The sequence below is a fragment of the Antechinus flavipes genome, chromosome 3 (genome assembly GCF_016432865.1).
Source record: "Antechinus flavipes isolate AdamAnt ecotype Samford, QLD, Australia chromosome 3, AdamAnt_v2, whole genome shotgun sequence".
NCBI classification, from domain to species: Eukaryota; Metazoa; Chordata; class Mammalia; order Dasyuromorphia; family Dasyuridae; genus Antechinus; species Antechinus flavipes.
The window spans coordinates 563,972,718-563,986,626 of record NC_067400.1 but is presented as its reverse complement, the minus strand read 5'-3'; the positions used below and the strand labels follow the sequence as shown (position 1 = coordinate 563,986,626).

At 36.1% G+C, this 13,909-nt stretch overlaps 1 protein-coding gene across 2 annotated transcripts in view; it reads left to right on the top strand.

Moving 5' to 3' along the window:
* The window catches only part of INPP5B (inositol polyphosphate-5-phosphatase B), a 71,209-nt gene that overhangs the window by 39,192 nt on the left and 18,108 nt on the right, over positions 1 to 13,909 (top strand). For both annotated transcript variants that reach the window (XM_051987729.1, XM_051987730.1), the window contains 3 exons: positions 3,753 to 3,854; positions 4,374 to 4,488; positions 9,563 to 9,679. In XM_051987729.1, coding sequence (XP_051843689.1) covers positions 3,753 to 3,854; positions 4,374 to 4,488; positions 9,563 to 9,679 — 334 coding nt within the window. The remainder of the gene's footprint in view (positions 1 to 3,752; positions 3,855 to 4,373; positions 4,489 to 9,562; positions 9,680 to 13,909) is intronic.

The window sequence follows — 13,909 nt, the reverse complement described above, 5'->3', positions numbered from 1 at the left end:
TTTTTCAAAGCATATGCATGGATAATTCTTTAACATTAGTCCTTGCAAAACCGTGTGTTCCAATTTTCCCTCCCTTCCCCCACACCCTCCCCTAGATGGCAAGTAGTCCAATATATGTTAAACATGGTAGAAATATATGTTAAATCCAATATATGCACGCATATTTATACAATTATTGTGCTGCACAAGAAAAATCAAATCAAACCAGCAAAAAAAAAAAAAAAGAGAGAGAGAAGAAGAGCAGAATAAAATGTAAGCAAGCAACAACAAAAAGTGAAATTGCTATGTTGTGAACCACATTCAGTTCCTACAGTCCTCTCTCTGGTGTAGATGGCTCTCTTCATCACTGAACAATTGGAACTGGTTTGAATCATCTCATTGTTGAAGAGAGCCACTGGACATATTGTTTTAAGTTTTTTCTTACAAATTAAAGGGCTATGATTACTTTTTCCACTTAGTAACTTAGTCACTTGTACAAAGTACAAGAACTTGTACAAAGTACAAAATAGAACTACATTATGAGACAGAAACTAGCCACCTTCAGATAGAGATGGTGTCTTTGTGTCATCTCATCATCATCTTCATCCTCAATCATTTTTTCTTCCTCTTCCTTCTTCTCCTTTCCTCCTCTTCCTCCATTCTTCCTCTTCCTCCTCCTCTTCCTTCTTCTTCTTCTTCTCCAATTTCTCTACCTTCTCCTTCTCCTCCTCTTCTTCTCCTCCCCCCTCCTCTCTTTTGGGCATAGTATGGGTATTAATTTTGCATGGCTATATATATTTATAATGGGTTTTGTTTTCTAACCTTCTCAGTGAGTGGAGGAAGGAAAGGGAAAGGAAGATAATTCAAGACTCAAAATAAAATTGAATTAAAAGAATAACAACAGAGTATATAGTTGATTTTTACAAATTTTATTGTATTTCTCCAAACTAACCTTCAAAAAGGTATCATTTATTTAATTCAGTCAACAGTGTCATAGAGTTCTTTTTTTCTCAACAGTCTCATTAAATTCACCGTTAATTGAATTTTTATCAATTTGATGAATATTAATTTATTTCAAAGTTATTTTAATGTTTTTTAAGTGATTAGAATTCTTGTTGCCTCTTGAAAATTGTTCACATAATTTTGATAACTTGCTTTTTCATTGGGAATAGCCATTACTTTAATAAATTTCCATAGTTTCTTATTATATATTTCATATTTCAGACTTAAAGTAGCATTATTTATAGCCAAAATATATTTTCCCAATCTTTTCTTTTCATTCTTTATTTGGGAGTTGTTTTTTTCTTGCAAAAGTCTTTTTTGTGTAATCAAGTCTATTTTTATGTATCTTTTTGACAATAGTTACATTTAATTTTTTTTCAATTATCAAGCATGTTTCCTCCCTCCTACCTCCCCACCAGTGAAAACATTTACAAAATAAAATAAAACCATTGTGACATAAAAGTCAAGCAAAACAAATTCTCACATCTAAAAAAATGTGTTTTGTATTAGACTATTACCTCTCATCATGAGGTAGGAAGCATTTTTCATCATCAGTCCTCTGGAATCGATGTTGATCATTGTCTTGCTCAGAGTTCTTAAACCTTTAAAAATTGTTCTTTTATTAAAAGTAGTAATGTTATGGTATAATTTGTTCTCTGGGTTCTGCTGATTTCGTTGTGGATTAGTTTATACAGATCTTCCCGGTTTCTCTGAAACAATTTTCTCCATTTATTATAGCATAGCAATATTCCATTCCATTCTATTTCTGTTGTATTTGTTTAGCTATTACCTAACTGATGAACATTTGTTTCCAGTAATTTCATCAATTGCATAATGACCTTTTGCCTTTATTTTAAATTTGAATTGGTTCCTTACATTTCTTAGAAATGTGATCCTTGACAGAGAAACTTTCTGCAAAGATTTTTATTTTTACAGGTAACTGTTTTCCTTCCATTCTTGGACAAATTGGATTTATATAAAAGTTTTAAAAATTCATATAATTAAGATTACTTTGCCTTCTGTGATCTTCTTTATCCCTTATTTGGTCACGAATTTTTTCTTTATCCATAGATCTGAAAGGTAATTTCTTCTTTGTTCCTCTGATTTGTTTTATGATGTGATGTGTTATATTTAAGTCATCTATCCATTTGAAGCTTACAATGGCATGGTGTTAAGTATTAATTGATCTAAACTTTTTTTTTTTTTTTTTTTTTTTTGCCAAATCACTGTCTAGTTTTCCCACCAGTTTTTGTTAAATAGTGGATCCTTCCTCCACTAGTTGGAGTCTTTGGCCTTTTCAGACGCTAGGCTAGTAATTTCATTTGCTTCTGTTTGTTATATACCTAAACTGTTCCACTGATTAATCTCTTTTTTAATCAGTGCCAAATTGGTTTTGAAGATTATTATTTTTGTAGTATTATATAAAATCTGGTAGGCCTCTTTCCTTCTCAACTTCCTTCCTCCCCATTAATTCCCTTGAGATTCTTGGCTATTTCTCCTGATGAATTTTGTTATCTTTTCTAGTTTGATAAAAGCAATCCTTCAGTAGTTTGAATAAGATGGCACTAAAAAAAATAAATTCAGGTAGTGATGTTATTTTTAACATATTAGCTCTAACAATCTAATGAATATTTTTCATATAATTTCTTCCATTTGATAAATTTTGTCTATTCTCTACAATTGAGGGAATTTTTATTTTATTATACTTTTAAATGACTTTTGATGCTTACTATTTGATCTAGTTGGATTTATTATATAACATATAAAGTATCACTCTAAATTTATCTTTTCCCCATATTGGTAAGCAATTTTTTTGGTCAACAAAAATGATTTAATTTACTTTCCCAATATTTCATAATTTTGGTTTTGCATGCCAAAATTAATCTCATATACATTTGGTTTTATTTCTGAATTCTCTGTTGTTTCATTCTTACCAGAGGTGTCATGGGAGATAGACTTTGAAGCCTCTGTTAAAAGGTAGGGGGAAGGAAAATACTTCAGATATAAAGAATAGCCCCAAGTCAGAAATGGAAATGCCTGGAATATATTCCAGGGATGGAGAGTAGCCTCATGAAAAAGTCCAGCGAGTAGCTGGGTTCTGGGGGAATTGTGCACTACAGCCCAAGGAATTTGTTATACTCTACTCAGTGGAGATAACAAAGAACAACTAAAACTTTTTGAGCCACAAGTGTATTATCAGTTCTGGAAATATAAATCATGATTATTTTTGAGGATCCTATCTGTTTGTCTTTTAGAGTCCTTTATGCCTGCTCCTTTCCTCTCTGAACTCTCTTCAATGTGGATATATTTTAAGAAGTTTGAAGACACTCTTGTTTCCCCTGAGAGTGTTTTCTTCTTTGGGTTAAACATCTCCACTATCTTCAGTGACTTTTGGATGACATGACTTCCAATTTCTTTTGATGAGGCTGTTGGGTTGTGGGTTAAAGATCAAGTCAGGAATTATAGAACCAAAGTGGATTATTAGTGAAATGTCAGAAATGTTTAGTTAGGAATCTAATTTCTTGAGTGAAAAGAAATGAGAGGTAACTGTGGTTATTAACCTTGAACACGCTTTGGTTGACATAGTAAGCAACAGAATACTAAGCATAGTGGACCATAATCTGACTTCTCTTTGATAATTCTTGCATTTTAAAACTTTTTTCTTGAAGAGAGTGGAGCTAAAGAGAATGGACAGTAAAATAATATCTTTGTTAGTTCTATGTGTTATTTCAAATCAAAGTTTTTTTCAAATTGATTTATTTTCATGATAGGTTCTTTGTGGGAACATACAATGTGAATGGCCAGTCCCCCAAAGAATGCCTCCGGCCTTGGCTAAGCCAGGATGTTCAGCCTCCAGATATATATTGCGTAGGGTAAGCATTTTTTTTTAATCTCAGAAGTCTCTCTGATTCTTTACTTTGGATTCCAAGCCATATGTCTGTAAGCTAAGACTTTGTAGCTAGTAGAGGGAATTTTTAAATGACTAGGTCATTAAAGATTTCTGTTTCTTTTCTGTTCTGTCATGTAACACATTTCCTATTATTAAGATTGAACCATGTGTGTTATTTTAATGCTAATACTTCATATTTCCTTTAACCAACTGTCAGAATCATTGTTCTTAAGAGAGTTTTCTTCCTTAGCTGTTGGATGCTTTGCATGCCAAAACTAATACTATCATGAAGAAGGTAGAATTAAGAGAAGCCCTAGCCAAATCTTTATTAAGCACCAGGCTAAGTATTGTAGGAGGGACGAGAATAGTGAGCTGATATGTTCTGAGGCTTCCATTCTAGGCGGGGTGGGGAATGGAACTCATACCTCTGAAACAATTCTAGAACAGGCCTGGTGTTTTCTTCTTTTCTAGAGTCTGACTTGTTTCATCTCATTTCTGACAGGTTCCAAGAATTAGATCTGAGTAAAGAAGCCTTTTTCTTCAATGATACCCCAAAGGAGGAAGAGTGGTTTAAAGCTGTAACTGAGGGTCTTCATCCTGATGCCAAATATGCAAAAGTAAGATGGGGTCTGGGCTAAAGAGTTTTAGCTTCTTAAAGCTTTATCTTGGTATCATAGAAAGGAAAAGTCATTGTTCCTGCTTTTTATATCTTTTAACTTGACCGAGTGACCAACAGTCCTATTCCCTTTTGTTCCTAGTCCAAAAGACCTGCACTTTTAGGATATTCACTTTAGCACTGAGTACAGGATGGATTGAAGGGGGAGCAGCTTGAGGTAGGGAGACCAAATAGAAAGCTGTGAGGTGATGAGAGCCTGCTCTAGGTTAGTAGCTACTCTAGTGGAGAGAAGGACTCATGTATAAGAGATGCTGTGAAGGTAGAAATGATGAGTTTTGCTAACATGTTGGATATGTGGAGTGAGTATAAAAAAGAAGTTTAATGTGATATCAATGTATACCTGGATAACTGGGAGAACTACAACGCTCTTCAACAGTAATAGAATGTTTAGGAAGTAGGGAGATGTAGGGGGGAAGATAACAACCTCTCGTTTGGACATGTTGAGTTCGGGATGCCTATGAGATATTCAATTCAAGATGTCCAAAAGTCAGTTGATGACACTAGACTGGAGCTCAGGAGAGAGATTAGGGATAGATTTATAGATCTGGGAATCATCTGCAGAGGTGATATTTGAACCCATGGAAACTGATGAGGTTACCAAGTGTTGGCAGTATAGAGAAAGAATTAGACCCAGGATGGAGCTTTGAAGGTTGCCAAAAACCAACCTTTCCTCTTTCTTTTTTCTTAACTCTCTATGATCTCTGACTTTATTAGTCCATTGAAATTGTTTTCTTCAAAGTGATCTCTTAATTACCAAATCATTCAATGACCTCTTCTTACTCCTGAACCTTCTGTGTAGCCTTTGACATTGTCTACCTTCTCATTGACACTTTTCTCTCTTGACTTTTATGACACCATTCTCTCCTGATTCTCTTTTGACCTGTTGGACTGCTCCTTCTCCTTGCTGGATTTTCATCCTGTCATGCTAGATAACCATGGGTGTTCCCCTAGACTTTGTCATGGGTACTCTTATCTTCAATCTCATCAGCTCCATGACTTCAGTTATTCTATGCTGATGAGTCTCATATCTACTTATCTAACCTTAACTTCTTTCCTGACCTTCAGAATTCCAACTCCATTTGTCTCCTGGACATCTCAGATTGGATGCCTATAGATGTCTTAAATTCCACATGTTCAAAACTGAATCCATTTTCTTTCCTTCCCAAACCCTCTTAGTGACTGCCCTGTTACTGTTGAGGACACCATTATCTTCCTAGTTCCAGGCTTGATGCCTAGTTTTTATCCTCAGTGGCTCTGACATCCCAACTCTCATCTTCCCTGTTCAGTCAGTTGCCAGTTCCTGTAATTGCTTCTTCTATAACATCTCTCCAGTATGCTTCCTTCTCTCCTCTGACACCCCTATGCAGGCCCTCATCACCTCACACTGGGACTATAGCAGTTGCCTTCTAATTGGTCTTCCTCAGCCCCAAGTCTTTTCCCACTGCAATCCATCCACTAACTTGTCAAGTTGAACTTCTTTAAAAAAATTTTTTTTGTAATAGCTTTTTTTTTTTTTCAAATACATGTGAAGATAGCTTTCAACATTCACCTTTGCAAAATCTTGTGTTCCAAATTTTTCCTTCTCCCTCCTTCATCCCCCTTCCTCTAGACAACAAGGGACCCAATATAGGTTAAACATGTGCAATTCTTCTAAACATATTTCCATATTCATCAGGCTGCAGAGAATAATCAGACCAAGAGGGGGAAAAAAAACCACAAAAAAAAAAAAGTATGCAAACAAAGAAATAGGTGAAAATGCTATGCTTCAATCCACATTTAATCTCTGTAGTTCTCTCTCTGGATGAAGCTGTCTCTTTCCATCACAAGTCTATTGGAATTAAATCACCTCATTGTTGAAAAGAGGCAAGTCCATCACAGTTGATCATCACATAATCTTGTTGCTGTATATAATGTTCTCTTGGTTCTGTTCACTTCAGTTAGCATTAGTTCATGTAAGTCTTTCCAGGCTTTTCTGAAATCAGTCTGCTCATCATTTCTTGTAGAAATATTATTATATTTCATTATATTCATGTACCATAACTTGTTCAATTATTCCCCAACTGATGGGTATAGATTCAATTTCTAATTCCTTGCCATTACAAAAATGGGCTGCTATAAACACTTTTGCACATGTGGGTTCTTTCCCATTTTTTATGATCTCTTTGAGATACAGATCCATTAGAGACGCTGTTGGATCAAAGGGTATGCATAGATTTATAACCCTTTGGGAATACTTCCACATTACTCTTCAGAATGGTTGGATCAGTTACAACTCCGCCAACAATGTGTTAGGGTCCCAATTTTCCCATATCTCCTCCAACATTTATCATTATGTTTTCCTGTTATTTTAGCCAATCTGAGAGATGTAAAGTGATAGTTCAAAGTTGTCTTAATGTGTATTTCTCTAATCAATAATGACTTAGAGCATTTTTCATATGACTAAAAACAGCTTTAATTTGAAAATTGTCTGTTTATATCATTTAACCATTTCAAATTGATCTTCTTAAAGCACATATTTAATAATGTCACACACTCTTCCCTGTCAACTCCAATTCAATACACTTCAGTGGTTCCCTGTTACTTCCAAGATCAAATATAAAATCCTCTGCTAGTGTTCAAAGCCCTTCATACCTTGGCTCCCTCATATATTTCTAGTCTTTTTGCACTTTATGTTGTGACATTGGCTTTCTTTTTGTTCCTTATTCTATCTCCTGACTGGATATTTTCAATAACTATCTCTCACTCCTGGAATTCTATCCCACTGATTTATATCTTCTGTCTTCTTTCTTTCCTTCTTTCTTTTTCAGGCAGTCAGGCTTTGGTGACTTGCCCAATGTCTGAGGTCAGATTTGAACTCAGGTCCTCCTAATTCTAGAGCTAGTGTTTTAAACATTGCATCAACTAGCTGCCCCCTAGTTTCTAAATTTCAGCTAAAATCCCACCTTTTCCAAGAAGCTTTCTTGAACTCCCTTGGTTCCAAAGCCTTTCCTTCATTATCTCCAATTAATCTTGTATATATTTTGTTTGTACATAGTTGTTTGCATATTGTTCTATCCATGCCCCCCATTATCCTGGGGCTCCTTGAGAGCAAGGACTGCTTTGTTCAGCACAGTGCCTGGCACATGGGAAGCACTTGATAAATGTTTGTTGAATGATTTCCTGACTGATCTGACTCCAGGTCACCACTAGCCTGTGAAGTAGATGGTCAGACTTGTTCTCTGGGGGAAGGAGGGAGGGAGAGCCAGGAAAGAGAGCAGTGTCCCGAAAGCCTAGAGAGTATCTAGGAGGGAAATGTGATCAATGGAATTGAAAGCTATAGAAAGAGATCAGGAAAGATGAAGATTGAGAAAACATCATATTTATTTCTTTAGAGATTTTTGGTGACCTTGGAGAGAGCAATTTCATTTGAGGGATGGGGTCAGAAGCCAGATTAGGGAAGATTTAGAAATGACATGTAAGTGGCACCATAGTGCACAGAGAGCCCAGTCAGGAATCAGCAAGACTTCTTCTAAATTCAAATCCAACCTCGGATAGTAACTAGCTGTGTGACCCTGCACAAGTCACTTAATCCTGTTTGCTTCCATTTCGTCATCTGTAAAATGAGCTGAAAAAGGAAACAACAAATGGCTCAAATATGTTTGCCAAGAAAATCCCAAATGGAATCATGAAGAGTCGAACATGACTGAAAATGACTGAACAACAAGGAATTGAGAAGAGCGTAAGTGGAGGCAGCAATTGTAGACCGCTTTCCCCAAGTGTTTAGCTAAGAATAAGATTAAAGATATAGGATGATAGCTAACAGTTATAGAAGATCATGGTGAATATATGTGTTTGTAGGCAGCAGAGAAAATATTGGTAAAAGTAGGGAAAGATAAATAATAACAATGATATCTGGCATTTATGTAGCACTTTAAGGTTTGCAAAGAGCTTTATAGTTATCTCATTTTATTCTATTGTAGGTGCTGTTGTAAACTTCATTTTACATATGAGAAAATTGAAACAGGCAGAAGTTAATTATTTGCACAGGATCACTCAGCTTTTAAGTGTCTAAGGCTGGATTTGAACAGAGTTTCCTGACTATAGATGCAACACATTTTCCATGGCATCACTAGCTGCCTGGAATGAGAGTAGAGAGATAGAAAGTCGTCTGGACCACTCCAGTCTTCTGGGGTAGGTGAGATGTAATTAAAAGGATGTGCCTTGCTAAGGAGAAGGGCCACTTCATGAGAGAAAGGGGTAATAGAAAAGAGAGTGGGAGAAGACTTCTGAGGTCTATGAGATGAAAAGAAGAGGGAGCTGTTAGCAAATGATTTTAGTTTTTCTGCAAAATATGAACCAAATTCTTCCACTAACAGTGGGGAATTGAGGTGCTCTGGGAGATTTGAAGAACAATAAAAAGATTTGGAATAACTATAGTAGTGAGAGGGAGAATATTTAGTAATGCATGTAAGAGACTGCCATGACCAAAATTCATTGCCTGGTAGCTCACCTTGCCGTGCCAAGCCTCTCCAGCGCCAATGGTCCTTGGATGCAGACCAATCAGGCACTGGTCCCATTTGTGATTGAAACCTTTCCAGCTGGGTGGGACTGCCAGAATTTTGGCTCATTCAGAATAGCATCAAGATCTTCTTGTCACATCTATACCATCATGGGGCTTAGGAGCATCATCCCCATAGCAGAGATTTTTTTCCTTTCTTTCTTTTTTAATTAAAGCTTTTTATTTTTCTAAACAGTGGATAATTCTTCAACATTAGCCTTTGCAAATCCCTGTGTTCCAATTTCCTCTTCCTTCCCCCACGCTCTCCCCTAGATGTCCAATATATGTTAAACATGGTAGAAATATATGTTAAATGGAATGTATGCATACATATTTATACAATTATTGTGATGCACAAGAAAAATCAAATCAAACTAGTAAAAAAAAAAAAAAGCAAAATAAAATACAAGCAAACAACAACAAAAAGAGTGAAAATGCATAGCAGAGATTCTAATGAAGAAAAACTTCACAATTTCAGGTGAAGCTTATCCGATTAGTTGGGATCATGCTGCTCCTTTATGTCAAGCAAGAACATGCAGTGCATATCTCAGAAGTTGAAGCTGAAACAGTGGGGACAGGAATCATGGGCAGGATGGTAAGTGACTCCATGCTACAGGTGGGTATGGTCCTGGCTCTTTCCTTGGGCAGTGGTTCACAGAGATCTTACTTCAAGTCAAAGTGTTTTCCCAAGGTGGCTCCCGTGCTAATTGTATAGGTCTTAAAACAGAATGAATTGTGCTCTTCAGGAAGGTAAGAGTTACCATGATTCACTGCAGTGTTTTGATGACTTTGTGTACCCCTCAGTTCCCCAAATCTTCTGAGTATTCAGTCCCTTTCATGATAATATAAGTTTTGATCTACTTTTATCCTTTCCCCAACTTCAGCTGATTGTTGCTTTTTAGCCCATCAAATGAGTTTTGAACACTGCCTTGAAGAAACTAGAACAAAAAAATAGGGAAAAGGAAGCTTGTTTATTGAAGGAGTTGGACTTCCCTGACTTTTAAGATTGAACCTTAGTGTTCAAAACTTCCTTCACAGCTACAGATCAGCAGCTATCTTATAGTGTAAGAGGATTGTCAGGAGCACAGTGAGGGTGCCATGTTATATCATGCAACCAGTGATTATCAGGGGCTAAACTGGAAGCTCTAAGCCAGGGGTCCTCAAACTTTCTAAATAGGGGGCCAGTTCACTGTCTCTCAGACTGTTGGAGGGCCGGACTATAGTTAAAAACAAAAACTTTGTTTTGTGGGCCTTTAAATAAAGAAACTTCATAGCTCTGGATAAAGGGGATAAACGTCCTCAGCTGCTGCATCTGGTCTGTGGGCCTTAGTTTGAGGACCCTTGCTCTAAGTCTTACTTCTAAGGCTGTTTCTCATATGGTTATTCCACATTTTCTCAAATGCAAACATGTCATTTTTCCCCCTGAGGCAATTGGAATTAAGTGACTTGCCCAAGATCACACAGCTAGGAAGTGTTAAGTGTCTGAGTTCATATTTGAACTCAAATCCTCCTGACTTCAAGGCTGGTGCTCTATCCCTGCATCATCTACCTCTCTTGCGAACATGTCATTTACAAATATTGAGTTGAATGTAGAAATATGTCTAAAACTAGGGGCAGCTAGATGGTACAATGGGTAGAGCACTAGTTATGGAATCAGGAGAACCTGAGGAGGAGGGCCTGAGTTCAAATCTGACCTCAGACACTTAGCATTTACTAGCTATGAGACCCTGGGCAAGTCACTTAATTTTAATAGCCTTTAAAAAAATAACTTCTACTTCATTAAAATCATTGTATATATATAACCTATGTCAGATTACTTTTTGACTTGGGGAAGGAAAAAATTTATAACTCAGAATCTTACAAAAATGAATGTTGAAAATTATCTTTACATATAATTGGGAAAAATAAGATATTAATTGAGCGAAAAAACAACAACATTGAGTTGCAAAATTAAAAGGGGCCTAATTTAAATCTACCTAAATTGAAGCATGAATCCTGTCCAAAAGATGCCTCATAGTTAACTGATCATTAAGCTTCTGCCTATCACCTTCAGTGACAGGAAATTCTCATTACCCTCTGAGGCAGTAAAATCCATTTTTATTATTAAAGCCTTTTCTTTTCTTTTCTTTTTTATTATTATAATTTTTATTGACAGAACATATGGATGGGTAATTTTTTGCAACATTATCCCTTGCACTCACTTCTGTTCCGACTTTTCCCTTCCCTCCCTCCACCCCCTCCTCTAAATGGCAGGCAGTCTTATACATGTTAAATATCTTATAGTATATCCTAGATACAATATATATGTGCAGAACTGAACAGTTCTCTTGTTGCACCGGAAGAATTGGATTCAGAAGGTAAAAATAACCTGGGAAGAAAAACAAAAAATGCAAACAGATCACACTCATTTCCCAGTGTTCCTTCTCTGGGTGTAGCTGCTTCTGTCCATCATTGATCAATTAGAACTGAGTTAGATCTTCTCTTTTTCAAAGAAATCCACTTCTATCAGAATACATCATCATACAGTATTGTTGTTGAAGTATATAATGATCTCTTGGTTCTGCTCATTTCACTTAGCATCAGTTTATGTAAGTCTCTCCAAGCCTCTCTGTATTCATCCTGCTGGTCATTTCTTACAGAACAATAATATTCCATAACATTCATGTACCACAGTTTACCCAACCATTCTCCAATTGATGGGCATCCATTCGTTTTCCAGTTTCTAGCCACTATGAAAAGGGCTGCCACAAACATTTTTGTACATGTGGGTCACTTTCCCTCCTTTAATATCTCTTTGGGATATAAGCTCAGTAATAGCACTGCTGGATCAAAGGGGATGCACAATTTGATAACTTTTTGGACATAATTCCAGATTGCTCTCCAGAATGGTTGGATCCGTTCACAACTCCACCAACAATGCATCAGTGTCCCAGTTTTCTCACATCCCCTCTAACATTCATCATTATTTTTTCCTGTCATCTTAGTTAATCTGACAGGTGTGTAATGGTGTCTCAGAGTTGTCTTAATTTGTATTTCTCTGATCAAAAGCCTTTTCTTTTCAAAACATATGCACAGATAATTGTCAACATTCATCCTTGTAAAACCTTGTGTTCCAAAATTTTTCCCTCCCTTCCCACCCCCTCCCCTAGATGGCTAATAATCTGATATATGTTAAGCATGTGTATATTTGTTCTACAATTCTTCCATATTTCTTCTATAATTATCATGCTAGACAAGAGAAATCAGATCAAAAAGGGAAAAAAATGAAAAAGAAAGTAAAATGCAAACAAACAACAATAAAAAGAGTGAAAATACATTGTTGTGATTCATACGCAGTCCCCATAGTCCTCTTTCTGGGTGCGAATGGCCTCTTCATAACAAATCTATTGGACTAGCCTAAATCACCTCATTGTTGAAAGGAGCCATGCCCATCAGAATTGATCAAGTTGAATCCATTTTTGAATAGCTCTAATTGTTGAGAATTTTTTCCTTTTCTTGAATTCTGCCTTACTGTAATTTCTCCCTAGTTGTTTTTTTGTTGTTGTTCTGCCATGTGGAGCCAGGCAGAATAGTTTGACAAGATTGGTGATGTCTTTTTTTCTTCAGTGTTATTGTTCAGTAATTTCAGTCACATCTGATTCTTCATGACTCCATTTGGGAATTTTCTTGGCAGAAATACTGGAATGGTTTGCCATTTTCTTCTCCAACTCATTTTCCTGAGGAAACTGGGGCAAACAGGGGTAAGTGACTTGCTCAGGGTCACACAAATAGGAAGGATCTGAAGTCAGATTTGAAGTCACACCTTTTTAAATTAAAGCCCCACACTTTTATTTACTCACTACACCATCTAGCTACCTTCTTTCAGACTAAATCTCCCTAGGTTTTTCGACCAAATGAACCATAGTTCTGAATCTGTTCATCACCCTTTTCTGGACCTACTTATTTTTACTTTTAAATATTCATTCTAAAGAGTCATGTTCAGAATATTCTTGATATGGTGTAACCAAAGCAGCATTAATTAGGCTTTTCACATACCATTTAGATCCTATACTTCCACTTCTGTAGCCTGGTGTTACTTTCTTATCTGGCACAACATTCTGCTAATTCATGTTGAGTCTCCAGGCCTTTTAAAGCCCTCAGGTTTTTTTGAATTAAAAGTGAAGCTTTTTATTTATCCCCAGTGAGATTTATTTGTAATCAGTCAATCAGCAAGCATTTAATAAGCGCCTAATATTTCTAAGTGCTGTACTATGTACTAGAAATACAAAACCAAAATCAAAATAGCTCTTCTCTTTAAGGAGCTTCCACTCTTACAGGAGAGACAACGTGTACATTATCTATACACAAAGCAGAAACAAATTAATTTGATCGGCAAGGCATCAGAGGCTTAAAAAATTAGGAAAAGTCTTCTGAAGAAGGTAGTACTTGAGCTGAGACTTAAAGGAAATCAGGGATTCCAAAAATAGGGTGAGCATTCTACGCCAATATTCTGGGGTGCAGGTAATTTTTTTATTAAAGCTTTTTATTTTCAAAATATAAGCATGAATAAATTTTCAACATTAACCCTTCTAAAACCTTGTATTCCAATTCCCCCCTTCCCTCACGCCTTCCTCTAGATGGCAAATAATCTAATATATATTAAACATGGTAAAAATATATGTTAAATCCAATATATGCATACATATTTATACAATTATCTTGCTGGGGTGCAGGAATTTTTAAACTTTATGTTTTTCATGGACCTATTGGCAGTTTGGTAAGAGTTTGACTTCTTTCTCAGAATCATATTTTTAAATGCACAAAATAAAATATGAGATTTTGAAAA